The following is a 15,590-nucleotide window of genomic DNA, read 5'->3' as shown; positions in this document are numbered from 1 at the left end:
TAAAGAATTAATAATTTTATTAAAATGATTTTTATTCTATGGGGTTTTAAACTTTTATAGAAGTAATAAAATCAAATGAAAAAATAAAATGGTGCAAAAAAAATTAGAAACCTAAAATCAGACAACATTTATAGTAATGTAAAATAAAAATATTTAATATAATTGATTCCAAAAATAGATGAAACATTACAAGTGATAACTATTAATGAAAAACAACCATGAGAATTGAAATTATTTCTACTATTATAAGAAGGAGAAAAAATCACACAACTATTCTTTGTCTTTCTTTCTCCGATTTGCATGGGAATGGGAACTTTGAATCTTGATCCTAGTTTATCAATTTTGTTCATTCATGATTTTTGTGTAGATTCTTACACCATTGCCTATGTTTTTTATTTAGGCATTGGAAAAGGCAATACTCAAGTTTTTATTATGATTGGAATGTTTTATTATGTGCAGGGACTTGGATTTTATATAGTAAATTATGAGATTTTTTAGTACAGTTTATATGGACCTAGTCTCTTCAACCTCAATAGTTAATTTTTGAAGTGTGGTTCTTTAAAAGTGTGTATCAATTGGTATTAAAGTCAACCATTATGTCTTCCAATTACAATTGTGTAGTGCGGGTGGTGACTCTGACAATGCTAGATTAAACCAGCACAAAGCCAGCCCGCATGGGTGATAGGGCTATGGAGGGTGGTAAACTGTTATGTGCCAATTGCAAGCTAGCTTTTGGGGCGGGATATTGTAATAGTCGGTATCACATTCATGGGCACCAAGATTTTATTATTGAGATTGAATATTTCAAAATTTATAATTCAAAATGAAATGTTTGAAAAAAAAACCCAAGAAAAGGGCCTCTCCTAAAAAGATTTGAATGATAGATTAAAAACAACTAAAATATTGAAGATTGAATTTTGTGGGAAAAAAATTGAAGGCAGAAGAGATAAAAAAATATTTGTTGTTAAAAAGGAATGAAAATCACAAGTAGGAAGGATGTTAGTTTGCGGGACATGGGTTGAAAATAAACTAGTATCGAAATTAAGAGTTTTCGTCTTCAGGTCTTTGATGGGTGGGCGAAAGAGTTGTTGCGACCGGTTTTTTCAAGTTAGCAATTAAATGTTGCTTTGGCATGTTTTAGGGTTTCAGATTTATCCATCATATTTTTGTTCTTATACATTTTTTTTAGAGGAAAGTTTTCATTATAGTCCTCATCGTGAGTCGAAGTCAAAAAATTTATAATTAAAAATCGGGAATTAAATTGAAAAATTTTAAGAAATCAAAATAAAAATTTTACTCTTTATTAATTAAATTTTATCACTATTTAAAGGACTAAAGACGCAAATATACTAAGAGAGGCCAAGCTCGTACCAAGCCCCTTTGGTGCTGCCCCTATTTGCATGGAAACCTTATTTAGATCATATATATACATATGATTATTAATATTATATAAAATACTATTTTTAAAAAAATAATTTTATGAAAATTTACCGAATAAAAAAATTATTTTATGTAGGATTATTTAAACACTTAAAAATATTAATATTTTTAAAAAAATCAATCTATTTTAAGAATTCATTTTCGTTTTTCAGCCTACAAGTTGCAAAATCAAAGGATAAGTGGAAATTCTGGGTCCGGCACAGGATGCGATGGCCCATTTTATCAGTCCCCGAGACGGGTCCACAGGCCTAGCCAAGATTCCCGCCCAAGAAAGAGGAAGAGCTTTTCTCTTTGAAGATGAAAAGCCTTTAATGGTGGAGCCTAGAGGCCATGTGCCAATGTCCCACCTTCTTCCCACAAAAGCAACACCCTTTTTACAATCAAATCAAAATTCAATCAATTCTGCCTTTCGGCGCCCATTAAACCCAAACTCTTTCCATAAGATAATATTGAACTTGGTTCACGTTACATTACTCGAATTTCAAATCCACAATACCAGCAATCAAATACAAAAGAGTTGTCAATCAACCACATCTAAGCTGTTGAATCACTGTTGTCGATACCGGCATGTCCCATAACCTGACCCAGGAAGATTAATTGAAAGTTAATGGGGGAAAATGAAAGAAAGATTTAAGTATTGGTGTTTTAAATTGTATCAACTTACTTGGATCACTGAAGGTGACTAGGCCAGTACCCTTGAAATCGCAGTTCCAATAATTCCTGCCGTGCATCTGGTAGTAAGCATTCATGGCATATGATGCATGAGCGTGAAGCTTGTCGGGCTCAAAACATTTACCGCTTTCATAAACTTCCCTACAGTCAACTCCACCAGGGCCGCAGCAAAAATCCAGCACAGTTTGAAGTACTTTCTCATCTGCATGTGGTTTAGCCACGCACCATACTGACGGACCCCTTACTTGGCCGCTTGTCGACATCTTCTCGAATGCACCTCCATTGCTGCAGAACTCGCAGCTCAAGTCCACTTCGTATACCTTAGACCCGTCCCCATTAAAAATCCCAAAATTTCTCTCACTCGCACCCCCTGGCTTTTTGTTCTCGTTAAACAAAGCAAACACAAATATCTCTATGTTATCCTTAGGTTTCATGGGTGTCCCTTTATTAGACTGTGCACGCTCAATCAACCTGGTATTGTAAGTCTTTGCATTGTTGGGTGTAGCTGCGGTGTCTTCTGAATCTCCTTTTGAGGGCCATCCAGATTCTGACACTGTGATCTTCATTGATAGATTCCCAAAGCCAATGGCATCGATAGCTGACCTAACAGCATCAATCTGGGCGTCCAGCATGTTATGGTAGATGTAACCCTTAGGGTCATGGACCCCTGTCGAGTTCCCTAGCAATGCATACTCTAAATCAACTGTGCTGGGGTTATCCCTGTATGCAAAATAAGGGTAGGCATTGACCATGAAAGGTGCACCAGTATCAGCCAAAAACCCAACAATAGAGCTCATGGTGGGAATAAGCTTTGTGGCAAAGGTTGAAGCCGAGGGTGGAAACGAGGAAGCAAGAACAGCCATGCTATGCGGGGTAGTGACCTTGATCTTACGGTCAAGACCACGCTTTAATAACACAGCATGTAAGTTTTGCATGGCTTGGACCAGTGCATCAGGGTCCAAATTATCATCGGAGGTCAAATATTCATTGCCTACACAAACGGCTACGATGGAAGTGGCGGGGATGAAGGGTTGCACACGAGTGGCAAACCAGTCGTCGGCTGCGGCTGCGTCCTTGCTAATGTTGGCGACGTGGTAGTTTTCAACGGCAACAATAAGGTCAATTCCGGTGTTGGAAAAGGCTTCAAGGATATCAGGGTTGGTGTCATAGATTTTAACTTTATCAATGAGCGTAGATTGGAGGAGCTGAGCAACTTTCTTTGGAGAAGGCAGGTTGTTTCCTAGAGTGCCATAGTTAATGCCAACGCTAGAGACATAAGATAATGGGCTGAGAAGGAGGAAGAGGAGGAGGTGGAAGAGATGAAGAGCCATTTGGTGGTTCAAAGGATCAAGGTATTGATGTTCCTAATGAAGTGAAGATATGTGTAGTACCCACAGTTTCCTGGCATGAAATGCCAAATGCATTTGAGCAGAGAAATTGGGAGGATGTCAGATAATGTGGGGACAGAACGTGATGAAAAATTCAGAGGAGGAACAGTATCTTTCCACCTTTGTCAAAAATATTATTACTACTGAAGCTGATCAGTGGGTCCACACCAACATTAGCAGAGGATCCAACTATATCCCACAACAAAGCAATGTGTTTGTGTTCCCACCTATGAAACGCGTCTCTCACACTTATCCTGAGGGGAGTATATAAATTCATAATTAATAAGAAGACCCTACATTTATTTCTCCAAACTGAAATTTTCTATACATGCCCTTGTTGTATTCTATAATGATAAGCAGAAGCTTTAAAACTGAGGTTTGTCGGATTAACCCATTATGTATAAAGTATAAGAAATGCTTCGTCACGGACTGGGGAATCATACAAGAATCTTTTTTAACTCTCATTTAAAATAATAAAAATAATTCTTCACCTGTTTCTATGCCAAGCCAACCCTGTTATTTTTGTTTAGATTTTTTTTTTCCACTTTGGCGGTATATGAAGCTGCCAAAGATCTAGAAACACACAAGGTTAGTTTCATGAACTGCCTTTGTTATCTTAAGGTTAGAAGAGATGAAACTACAAAATGAAACTTAAGGTTAAATTACAATATATTACATTAATCACTGACACTTGTTTGCAGTATGATACAATTTCTATATACAGTAAGAGCAGCAGTTAAAGAGGAGAGGAACAAATGAAAATTAGATTAGATTATACTGCTATTCATATATTTCTGGAAGAATTTCTCCTCCTTGCAGTGCTTATAGAGTACCTTATAAACCTCAATCAACAGTTTTGGAAATCGACTAGAGAAATAACCATCAAATCCTTCTGGAAGTGGCCCCAATAATTCTTGGATATCTTGAGGAATTTCCCTGTAGTGGTTTTGCTTGTTCCTTATTACCCGCAGTAGGTCCCGAACACTATCAAATTTGTATCTCCTATAGTGTCCAATGTTATTAAGGAATGCAGGTTCCAGCTTTTCATCCCACTTCCCATCCAAAGCTACTGCTGCAATACTTTCTAATTCATTTAATACTTCTGATGCACTCTTCCTGTCTTCCAATTCAACACGATCACTAGCCTCTCGAAGAAATGAAAGCCTCATCTCAGAACTCCAAAATAACGGATGATGCAAAACATCCTGTGCCTTTGGCCTACCACATATCAAAATATAGTTGTTAGAGGAGACGTGTTGCGTACAACCCCTGATAAGCTTAAATATTTTCCATCTGTTATGTTTAAGAATGCACTTCACAGGCTTTTCTATGTGCAGATAGACAAGAAGATTTGAATGCTCAAATATTAAACCCAGGGGCATTCAACGAATGCATAGTTATAGGATCATCAAAATGTGGATGATAGATTACCTCAATTCTGGGTTGGGATCCAAGAGATGAGAGAAAAGATCCATTGCTTCTGGTATACTCTCTATTAAGAAGAGGTCCTTTCGGTCATTCACAATATTTACATCACGTTCAATACTATCCCCATATGGGTGTTTACCACCAGTGATGCAAAAAAATAAAACACAGCCTAAACTAAATAAATCCACAGCGCGTGTCTGGCGTTCTTGACGAAGTTGTTCAGGTGCTTGCCAGCCTGAACTTCCATAACCTACATTTAGCAACATTATAAAGAATTAATTTGACCAATCTTTACACAAGCAATGTATCACGAAACGTGCATGGTTTAATTGTTGCTGAATGATGCCAGACGTGATTGATAAGCTTACCAGTAGCACCGCGGGTTAAGCAAGACATATCCCCAGTCAAGCGTTTGCTAATGCCCATGTCAGAAAGCTTTGCACATAGAGACTTCTCCATGATTATCAAAACATTTTGAGGCTTTAGATCTCGATGTATGATGCCAAGTTCATGTAGATGGGCAAGCCCAGAGACTATATCTCTACAGAAAAAGATAACAATGTCAAATTCTGACCAATTTCACACAAAGAAACACCCACCCACGAGCAGAAGAGAACGAGAAAGCTTTAAGGATATGAAATTTACCTCATTAGTTTCAACAAATGGAGCGAAGGATGTCCATTGGGCTTCCAGAGTTCAATAACCTTGTTATTTTCCATCACACTATGCAATCGAACATTACACTCATTGAAGAAATTTGAATCTTCATCCTTGACAATGGCTTGATTTTGAAAAGATTCAGAGCATACATAGATCAGGTCATTTAAGCTACAGGTACAACGCTCTAGAGAGAGATAAACAAAATCCTGATCAAACTCGACCCCAAACCAGCGAACAATATTAGGGTGTTGATCAGAAGCAATAAGGTTCTGAATCTCTTTCAAAGCCACATCATGGTGGGTCTGCACAAGACGTTTAACAGCTACTGGACGACCATCATAAATCCCCTCAAGCACAATGGTACCGTTGCTTCCTTTTGCTATTTCTTTGTTGGAAACAAGTAACTTACCAATTCGGCGCCCATCTACTCGGCCATCAACAAGATCTGTAAAGTTCAGCAATGATTTCACTTCATTCCTTTCAATATAAGGAAGTGTGTTGGTATTTCCAACATTATTCTCCTCTGAAACAGGCTTGTTCTTTTTCTCGTTATTGCCACTGCTCTTACTATTCCCAACTCTCTTAGGTTTTTTCTTTTTAGGTACTGATTGCAATTTAACTTCCTGATCCTGCTTACTCCCCTTACCTCGTTTTAAGCGGTAAAAGGCAAAGACAATGATAGTCAATAGGGTAGCAAAGAAAGAAATGAAAGGTTGTATGCTTGATCCAGCGATGTCAAACCTTGTAGTGATGTTTGTATTAGCGGTATCCAACATAAGAGGGTTTTCCATCTCAGAAGCTGGCAAAGCAAGCCATGGTTTGTCACTAGGAAGAGCCAGTACATCAGCAGGCGGCAAGCGAGGATTTTGATTTGAAGAAGGCAGTGGGATTATTCCATCAAGCCAGCCAAAGATGGGGAGAGATTCCAACAATTTATGATCACGAACTTGGATAACAACAGGTCTCTTCTGACATGGCAATTGCAACTCAAAATCATGCATGTAATCTGCAGAAAGTTTTTCCTCTGGTCCTTGACATCGAAATTCAGCATCAATTTTAGAAAATGCCACATTCCATAATACTTCAGCAGAGTTTGGAGAATAATACTGGAGGACATAATCTGTCCTCATAATATAGACAAACTGCTTGACTGTTGTTGAGTTAAAAGGACCAAACTCCACCAGTGCATCAGCACCCTTTGTCCAACGAACTGTTTTACCTGCATCATTCTGAATATCTAGCGTAGAGGGAGGATCATCTGACCTATAAGTTTGTACTATTCTACCAGAATTTGCATCAACAAGGTAAATAGAGGTCTTTTTTACTCCCAAAGTGATCCCTCCATCCTCTGCTATGTAGGGTGTTCTTCTAACATATTCTTCAGCGCTCAGTTCAAGTTTTTTCTAGAGTGCAAAACCATTGAGATGAAAAAGATGCTATCAGTATGAAAGCAATAAAGCATATAAACAAGATTTCCAAGCTAATCAATCAGTCAAATTTAATAGTTATCATAGACAATAGAATCAATGACTAAGAAACCCCAAAATTAGTATGCGACAGACAACTGTAAGAAAGAGAAGCAGGATAAGCATTGATACCTGTTTTCCATGGCTCCTGCTATGAACATAGAGTTGCAAATCATCCCCACAATCAACATACAAATCACTGTTGGGTCCAGATGCATTAAGCTTATCATTGTCCTGGTCAAGGAAGGCCTGATAAGATGAATAAATAGGCCTGCCCGATGCAAACGACCAATGAACTTTCCTTGATCCTCTGTCCACTAAATGCATTGTTCCATCCAGAGTAACTACCACTGCTAATCCATCGTCACTAAATAAAGACACAAAATACAATTTGAGTAGAACTGATTTCAGGGTTTTAAGCGAACTCCACATAGCTTGCAGCAGCCATTATAGACAGATATAGCAAAATTCGTAATTCAAAAAAAAAAATCAAAGATCAGGTCTTTTTTTTCCTAAATGCATTAATCCAATGAGAATAAGGAGTTGAAGATACTTACGGAGGAGGGGGCGGCAGGAAACGATTGGAAAGAGCAGTTTGCGAGATCTGAGAGCAGAAGAAGCCGCGTATAGACGGAGAAAATAAGATGGCTAACAGCAAAAGGAAAATCCGAGATCGCCTCATATCGTGCCAGAGTTTGGTAATGAAGGATGGTAAAAATGTTGGGAGTGTAATTGGGAAATGCTGAATCTAGGGTTATGGAATTGGGAAATTTTGCAGAATACCGCAATAGAAGGGGAAAGGTCAATTAGGGGTGGCAAGGCAGCCTGGCGAGCTTGGCGTATTTTCAATTGATTCGTGTCCAAGTCCAACCTCCTGGTCCGATCGTTGCCATGCTAACCAATCATATCCACACACATGTCAGCTGAGTTAACTATAAAAGTTGTGTTCCGACTGCAGACTTTGGTTATTTGCATTTTCACAATCTTTATTTAACAAAAATGTCTAAATTTTGGTATAAATAACATCTAAATACCTTTTATATGTTGTCAATCAGTTGGATCACATTGGAATGGCTTTTTAAATAGGAGATGCCCCTTCATTCAATTGGAAATATAAGCATTTAGTAGAAACACACTTAACACCTTCCTTTTTTTTTCTCTTCTTTTATATTTATTTGGTTTATTCAGGTTAACAGAAAATATTTTCCTCTAAAACAAAGCATAAGACCTTTTCTAACAAAAAAAAAACTCCTTTATAGATAATTTTTTCTATATAAAATTAATTTTCAAGCTTAAAATTAATAATAAATTTTATTTTAAAAATATTTAAAATTAATAAAATATTAATATATAATATTATAATTTTCAATATTATTAAACATACATATTTAATTATCTATATCTAATCATATAATAAATTATTAATATAATTTATTATATTTAATATTTCAATTTTATTTTAATAGTAAATTTTAAAATAATAATTTTAGATAATATTCTTCAAATATTATTGAAAATATTTAATATTAATATTTTAATAATAAATATTTATTACAATTATAAATATATTAATAATAAATGTTTTGTAGTACAAAAGTTAAAATATGCTAGAAGTCTATGTACTCTTCACAAATTTGGAATTTAGTCTCTACTTTTTAGATTTGAAAATCAAGTCTAATTGTTAACATTATTATTATTTTTCAATTTTGTTGATGTCACAGTTCTAAATAAAAAATACTCGGTATTCATGTAACTAAAAATGACGTAATAATGAATATGAATTTAACAAAATATTTTAATAACGCTAATGATTGAACACAATTTTGATATTTAAAAGCGGGACTAACCTAAAAATAAAAGTACATGGACAACATTTCAAATTCTGAAGAGTACAAGGACTTATAACATATTTTAACCTCGTATAATAATATGAATGTTTTAATTATATAAATATAAGCATTTGTTTAAATAATGCTTAGCTTCATTTATCTCTTGCAACTCTAATGTGTCAATATGTACTCTTATATATGCAATTTAAATTAAGTTTTAATTAAGCATTACTTATTATTAAGGTTATATATGAGATTGATTATTATAAAATATTTTTATTATAAAATAAATTTCGATTGTTAAAAAATTACATTATAATATTTTATAACAAATATATTTATATTGTGTTTGTTTTACAAAGAAAATGTAAAATATAAATTAAACTCAATTAAACAATGAAAAGACAAGAAAATCTCATACGCATGTTTGTTTCATTGAAAACAGCTTTTATGAAATTTTTACGAAATTTGTTTACATAAATTCATTTAAACACCAAAAAATATGAACTTTTTTTTAAAATGGAGCAGGGCGAAAGAAATGGGTAGGGAACAGTAGACTTATGTTTAGTTTTCCATTATGTTTAATCTAAATGCGGCCAGTTTATGTTGACTTGTAATAACCCTGCTTTCACAGTATCTGAGTAATACTTATGAAAATATCAAACCAAATCAAATATACCGTGTAAAATACAATTAAAGATATTTATCTCTTTTTGTTAGAAATGAAGTCTTAGTTTGATATCAAGTTTTGGACAATGACAAGTGTATCACACGTGATTTTATTTTTAAAATTCATTAAATAATATATTTTTAAAATATACATTGCTTATTAAATGATAATTGATCTGATTTATAATACAAGTCTATTATTTTTGAAAAATAATTGAGATAATAAAACAACATTTTAAAAGTAATGAAAATAAAGAAAAAAGTAGGGAAAAAATATGAAGCTAGAGCTCTGAAACAGAGAAGAGGATGATGCTACCGATGTTGTGGCATGTATTTTCCTTTTATATTTTGCACCTGTTCATGCTTTAATTGATTTTAACTTTATGCATTTATACATTAATTTTAGCTTCTTGAAATCAGGAAAATTGAAGTTGGAGTTATAAGCATACCAATATCCGTTTCAAGTTCTTTGGGACTAATAGTGCTCGTTGATCAAGTATGCAAGCGTTTCCTATTAGAAATCCAGAATAAATCATTTCCAGTTGATCTATTGATCATGCCGTTTTGGTGATTTTGATGTAATTTTAGAAATGAATTGGTTAACCAAGCATAAAATGATTTTGGAATCCCGTAAAAAGAAGTTCTTTATCCAAAGTCCTGAAGTTGACATCATTGAAGTCAAGGGCATAAGATTGTGTGATTCTACTCATATCATTTCGTTGGTTCGAGCTAATAAACTTCTGAATCAAGGTTGTGGAATATATTTGGCCTATGTTATTAACTCGAGTTCGGATGAAAGTCAAATGAGTAAGATTTGAACAATATGCGAGTTTTCGGATGTATTTCAAGAAGAATTATCATGATTGCCTCCTGATCGCGAGGTTGAATTTGTAATTGAGGTTTACCCAGGTACAACTCTAGTCTCTATTGCTCCATATCGTATGACACCAACGGAGCTAAAAGAGTTGAAAATTCAATTACATGATCTCCTAAACCGAGGCTTTACACACCCTAGTATATCATATTGGGGAGCTTCGGTGCTTTTTGTTAGAAAGCAAGATAGGTCGATGCCACTTTGTATTAATTATTGGCAGTTGAATAAGTTGACAATCAATAATAGATATTTGTTTCCGTGTATTGACAATCTATTTTGTTAGGGATCGACCCAATTAAGCAATGAACAAGTAAAAATAGCGGAAGAAATTGAGAAATTGAACACACAAATTGAATGTGAAAAAATCTCTCCAAAAAGGATAAAAAAACCACAAGCAAAGATAATTTTACTATAATAGCAAAAGAACGAAGAGTACAAAGATGGAGATAAAAACTAAACCCCGAAACTCAAAAGAACAATGAACCCTCAAAACATAAATATAAAATTCTCCAAAAGTGTTATGAGTTCTAATCTCTAATGGGTTTATTTTTTAATGTTGTAAAAGAACCTATTTATAGGCTAAATTCATAGATCAATTAATAATAAAATAATCTAGACTAATTAGAGTTTGATTAAAACAAATAAACAGAGTTTGATTGAAATAAATAAACAGAGTTTAACTGGAAGATTATTTCTCAAATTTGACTGAAATAGGAGTCATACTCAACAAATCTCCAAATTGAATCATATTTCCACAACGCCGTCTTTGCCAAAGCCCGTCACTGGCCTATCTTGAACTATGCAGGGAATTAACTGAGTCGAATCTGTGCTTAGAAACTGGAAGACTTCTAGCCTTCAACTTGTACAGTGCCAAATCAAAACTAACCTGGGTCTAATTTTTACGAATACAATGCCCTAACTTTTCAAAACCTGCATCCAAAAGAGAACCTCTTCTTCAACGAAATGAACATATATTTTCCCTCCTATGACCAAGTTGCCTCCGCTCTAAATGAGTTGACTTCGACTCCATAACAGACGAGGGACGTTCGATTTCACTGGTTGTAACACCCCTAACCCATATCCGACGCCAGAACAGGGTTACGGAGCATTACTGGACTTATAACTCAATCAATCAAACATTTCATGTACATTTCTCATTCAATTCAAAAACCATTCATAAACATTCATATGATCCCAATTATGAGCCCTCGAGGCCCAATATAGACATTAAAAGTGGTTAGAGACTAAATCGAGTACTCAAGAAATTTTTAGAAAAACATTACAAATTTTCAAAGTGCAGGGTATACGCGTCCGTGTGGCCAGGTTGTGTGTCTCACATGGCCAAGAGACACGCACGTGTCTCAAGCAGTGTGGGCATTCAAAATAGGGATACACGGCCGTGTCCTAGCCCGTGTCCGACCCCGTGTAACTCAATGACTTGGGTCACACGGCCAACCCACACGCCCGTGTGCCAGGCCGTGTACCCTTCGAGATGGCCTCACACACCTGTGTGTCAGGCTGTACGTGTAATGACCCATTTTCAGTAAATCGGAATAGTGGTTTCGTAACCACAAATCCGAGTTAGAAAGAAAATTTATTTTGATATTGTGATATGGTCTATATTATGATAGGAAGGTTGCATGAAAATTTTGATAATAAAACTTTATTGATTATATGGTAAAATTTATTTAAATAGATTAAATAAAAAAATACATTTCGGGACTTTGTTCCAGTAAATCGAATTGTAAATATTTGTTATAAATATTTACTAAGTTAGTTGTGTGTCTAATTATGTTTTGACTAGGAGAATTTGATGTAATTAGAAGTAATTAGGAAAAAGGATTAGATTGAAATAAGTATGAAAGTTTAATTATAAATTAAAGAAAGTTAAAAGGACCAAATAGGCAATTATGCCTTTTTCTAAAATTGAGGCGGCATAACAAATGAAATATCTAAGATATTTTTTTAATTTAAGTTATATATATATATATTATATTATGTTATTTAATTAATAAGTAAGTTATTATATTATATTATTATAATATTATATTATTATTATATACATAAAACAAAAGAAAAAGAAATGAAAAGAAAGAAACAGAATACAATTCGAAACGGAACAGGGGAGAAACAGGGAGAAAGAAAGAAAGAAAAGTAAAGAAAATTAGGGATTTTAAGGTTTAATTTCAAATTGGTAAGTCAAATTAAGCCCTTTCTTGAAATCTTTGAGTTTTATGATTCTAGATCAAAATACTAGCAAGTATATGTTGAAATTTTGAAAGTTAGTAGAATTTTTTATGTAGTTTATATTGAATTAGTGGATGAATTAGAGGTTGAGTTGATGGAAATTCAAACTAGGATTGGGAAAAAGATTAAATTGAGAAATAAGTTATAAGTTTAATGTAAAATTATAAGAAATTGAAATTAAGGTTTATTAGTGAAAATTTGAGAGTTAAGTCAAGTTGTAAGTAAAATTTAAGTAAAAATAATGTATAGATTGTGATAGAAATGGAAATAATTTTAGTTATGAATTAAATTGAAATATTAGCTAAGGTAAGAAATTATGAAATTATTATATCATATATGTTTATTCTTATTAAATCATATAGGAAAGTTATTTGATTGTTTTTCTAATATATAAATGTTATGTGTTTTATATGAAATTGAAGAAAAGGAAAAGAGAAGGCTAAGGAGTGAAGAAAGATATCATCTCAACCTTTTGTTGTAAGTACTACAAGCTTATTTTTTAAATTATTTTATTTAAATGCTTATATTATAGTATAGAATTATTTAGAAATAAAATAAAATAAAGTAAAATAAAAGATTATGGAACTATGAAATTTGTAAAGAAAATTATAGATGGAAAGTATGTAGTGGTATATATTGATTGAACATTAAGTAAATATTGTGACAAAAGTGTATATATGTGAAAATGGTGTGATAATTGTGAATTGTGAAATGTGCACTAAATTGTAATGATGGAGAAATGAGAAATCTTTTTCGAAATAATTCTATAAAGTATTTAATTGAATGAGATTCATTTTAATGCCCAAGTAGATGGAATTTAGAAGTATCAGGATATTAGTGGCATGCCATTAAGGAACTTTAGCGCGCTCTCTGATTATTAGCACGTTGGTGCTCTCTGACTACTAGCACGTTGGTGCTCTCGATTTTAGCACGTCGATGTTTCTCTGCTTAGCACATCTGTGCTCTCTGTATAACACTTTAGTGCTCTCATTCATTAGTGCATACCAATGCACCTCTGTATTTGTTCGTATATCCGGTGTGTTCTATAAAATCTACTTTGGGCTAAGATTATGATTTGTGGAAAAGCGAATCATTAAAATGCTAAGGTAAGTTTTATGAAGCTTATACGTACGTAAATACGTAATAATGAATGAGTTTGACATATTTTGTTTAGATTTATTTATTTGTTTATTCTTGTAGTGCTTACTAAGCCTTCACCGGCTTAACGCGTTTAATTTTAACGCGTAGGTACAATTTGAGTCGAAGAGGTAAAGTCAGGAAATAAGATCCCTCATCTCATCACATCTTCAAGAGCTTCAGAAGTAGGTACCATATTTTGAATTAAAATGGCATGTACATAGACAGTCAGTTATGCTTCCATGTGTTAGGAATTAAAATGTAAACTCTTGGACTTCTATCTATTTTTAGGTATTTTACGTATTTTGATATATATAAAATGAATTAGTAAAACTATATGTATCTTTGCAAATATGGTTGGTAAGTTATAATGCTATGTATAAATGTTTTGTTTAAACAATATCTAGCCATAATCGTTTTGGCACCAAATGTAATAGTCTTATACCGGGTCTGTATGGTTAGATCAGGTATAGGGTTGTTACAGTACGTGCTAGGCCGTGTGAAAACTGTACGGTATACTAACTTGTATCACATGGCCAAACCACACGCCCATGTGCTAGGCCATGTGAAGCTACTGATTTGATTTCTAAGAAAGTTACATGGGACATACGGCCGTGTCACCTGGTCGTGTGTCACACACGACTAAGACACACTCCCGTGTCTCTGCTCGTATGGACAAAAATAGACCATTTTTCAAACCATATTTCTCACCTAAATTGGTACCATCCTACACACATCAATATGCATACAACCATGACATAAATAGGCATTCAAAACCAACCAATTTCAAGTTTATAACATGTAATAATATCACCTACCATCATGATACATATAGGCACCTCAAATGACCACTCATAATAATGCAAACTATGTATCCAAATGTACCTAATTGGTCAAACACATATATGAAATCTTTGTGCCTAAAACTTAGCATGTATGCCACTTATAAATCTCAACCATTTGATACCCAAAATACCAACTCAAAATAAAGAAATTCATATAACTTCCATACATCATATACTATAAGGCTATTTACATATATAAATATATATAGCCAAATTCAAGCCAAATTAAATGGCTATAACACAACAAAACATATGGGTTTCCAATAGCTAAAAGACCTATACATGTCATTTAACCCAAATATTTATATAAGTTAAAAGTACGAAAATATTGTTTGATAGTGTGATGCGACCCTTGACGACTTCTAATCCGAACGAGCTTCCAAGACATTATAAAACACAGAAAAATAAGCAGAGTAAGCAATTAAGCTTAGTAAATTCGTAAAACATGGAATTAAACTTACCATATAACCACAATTTTAGGTAAGTAACTCAAAGCATAACTCAATTCAATTTGGCCAAAGCCTATCACATAACCATTCACCAAGTTAGTCATGTATACACATAAAAATCGAGAATCATGTATGAATTCAACAATTACTAAACCATCTCTACTGTATATCCGTATATCATATATATAAATCATCTCCATGTAAATATCTGTACTAGTTTGTATCGAACTTGTATAATCTCGTAATAACACTATGCCCGTTAAACCGCTTAGAATATCGTTAGATACGCGAGTAGTACATGCGAGGTGTATTGAACTGTAAGTCCGTCAATTCCTGTACATGTATGCTCTTACGAGCCATAATCGGTAAACTATTCCGAGCTAAAATACGGTAAGCTCATACGAGCTGAGAATCGGTAAGCTCTCATGAGCTGCAAATCGGTAAGCTCATACAAGCTGTGGTGAGTCCGCAACACATGCAGGATCT

The 15,590-nt window shown here is 33.9% G+C and overlaps 2 protein-coding genes across 2 annotated transcripts; both read right to left on the bottom strand.

Annotated features, from left to right (window-relative positions):
* Positions 1-1,859: 1,859 nt before the first annotated feature.
* Positions 1,860-3,578, bottom strand: LOC105783405 (glucan endo-1,3-beta-glucosidase 12). The gene is made up of 2 exons (XM_012608848.2): positions 2,105-3,578; positions 1,860-2,019 (listed from the first exon to the last, which is right to left on the bottom strand). Exons 1-2 carry the CDS (start codon positions 3,441-3,443, stop codon positions 1,988-1,990), a joined length of 1,371 nt encoding a protein of 456 aa, XP_012464302.1. The 5' UTR covers positions 3,444-3,578; the 3' UTR covers positions 1,860-1,987.
* Positions 3,579-4,151: 573 nt separating this feature from the next.
* On the bottom strand, positions 4,152-7,944 carry LOC105783398 (serine/threonine-protein kinase/endoribonuclease IRE1b). The gene is made up of 6 exons (XM_012608837.2): positions 7,612-7,944; positions 7,187-7,421; positions 5,574-6,991; positions 5,297-5,469; positions 4,932-5,178; positions 4,152-4,718 (listed from the first exon to the last, which is right to left on the bottom strand). Exons 1-6 carry the CDS (start codon positions 7,734-7,736, stop codon positions 4,268-4,270), a joined length of 2,649 nt encoding a protein of 882 aa, XP_012464291.1. The 5' UTR covers positions 7,737-7,944; the 3' UTR covers positions 4,152-4,267.
* Positions 7,945-15,590: the final 7,646 nt, after the last annotated feature.

This window comes from Gossypium raimondii, chromosome 1, assembly GCF_025698545.1.
Source record: "Gossypium raimondii isolate GPD5lz chromosome 1, ASM2569854v1, whole genome shotgun sequence".
Classification (NCBI taxonomy): domain Eukaryota; kingdom Viridiplantae; phylum Streptophyta; class Magnoliopsida; order Malvales; family Malvaceae; genus Gossypium; species Gossypium raimondii.
This window is presented reverse-complemented; position numbering and strand designations above follow the sequence as displayed.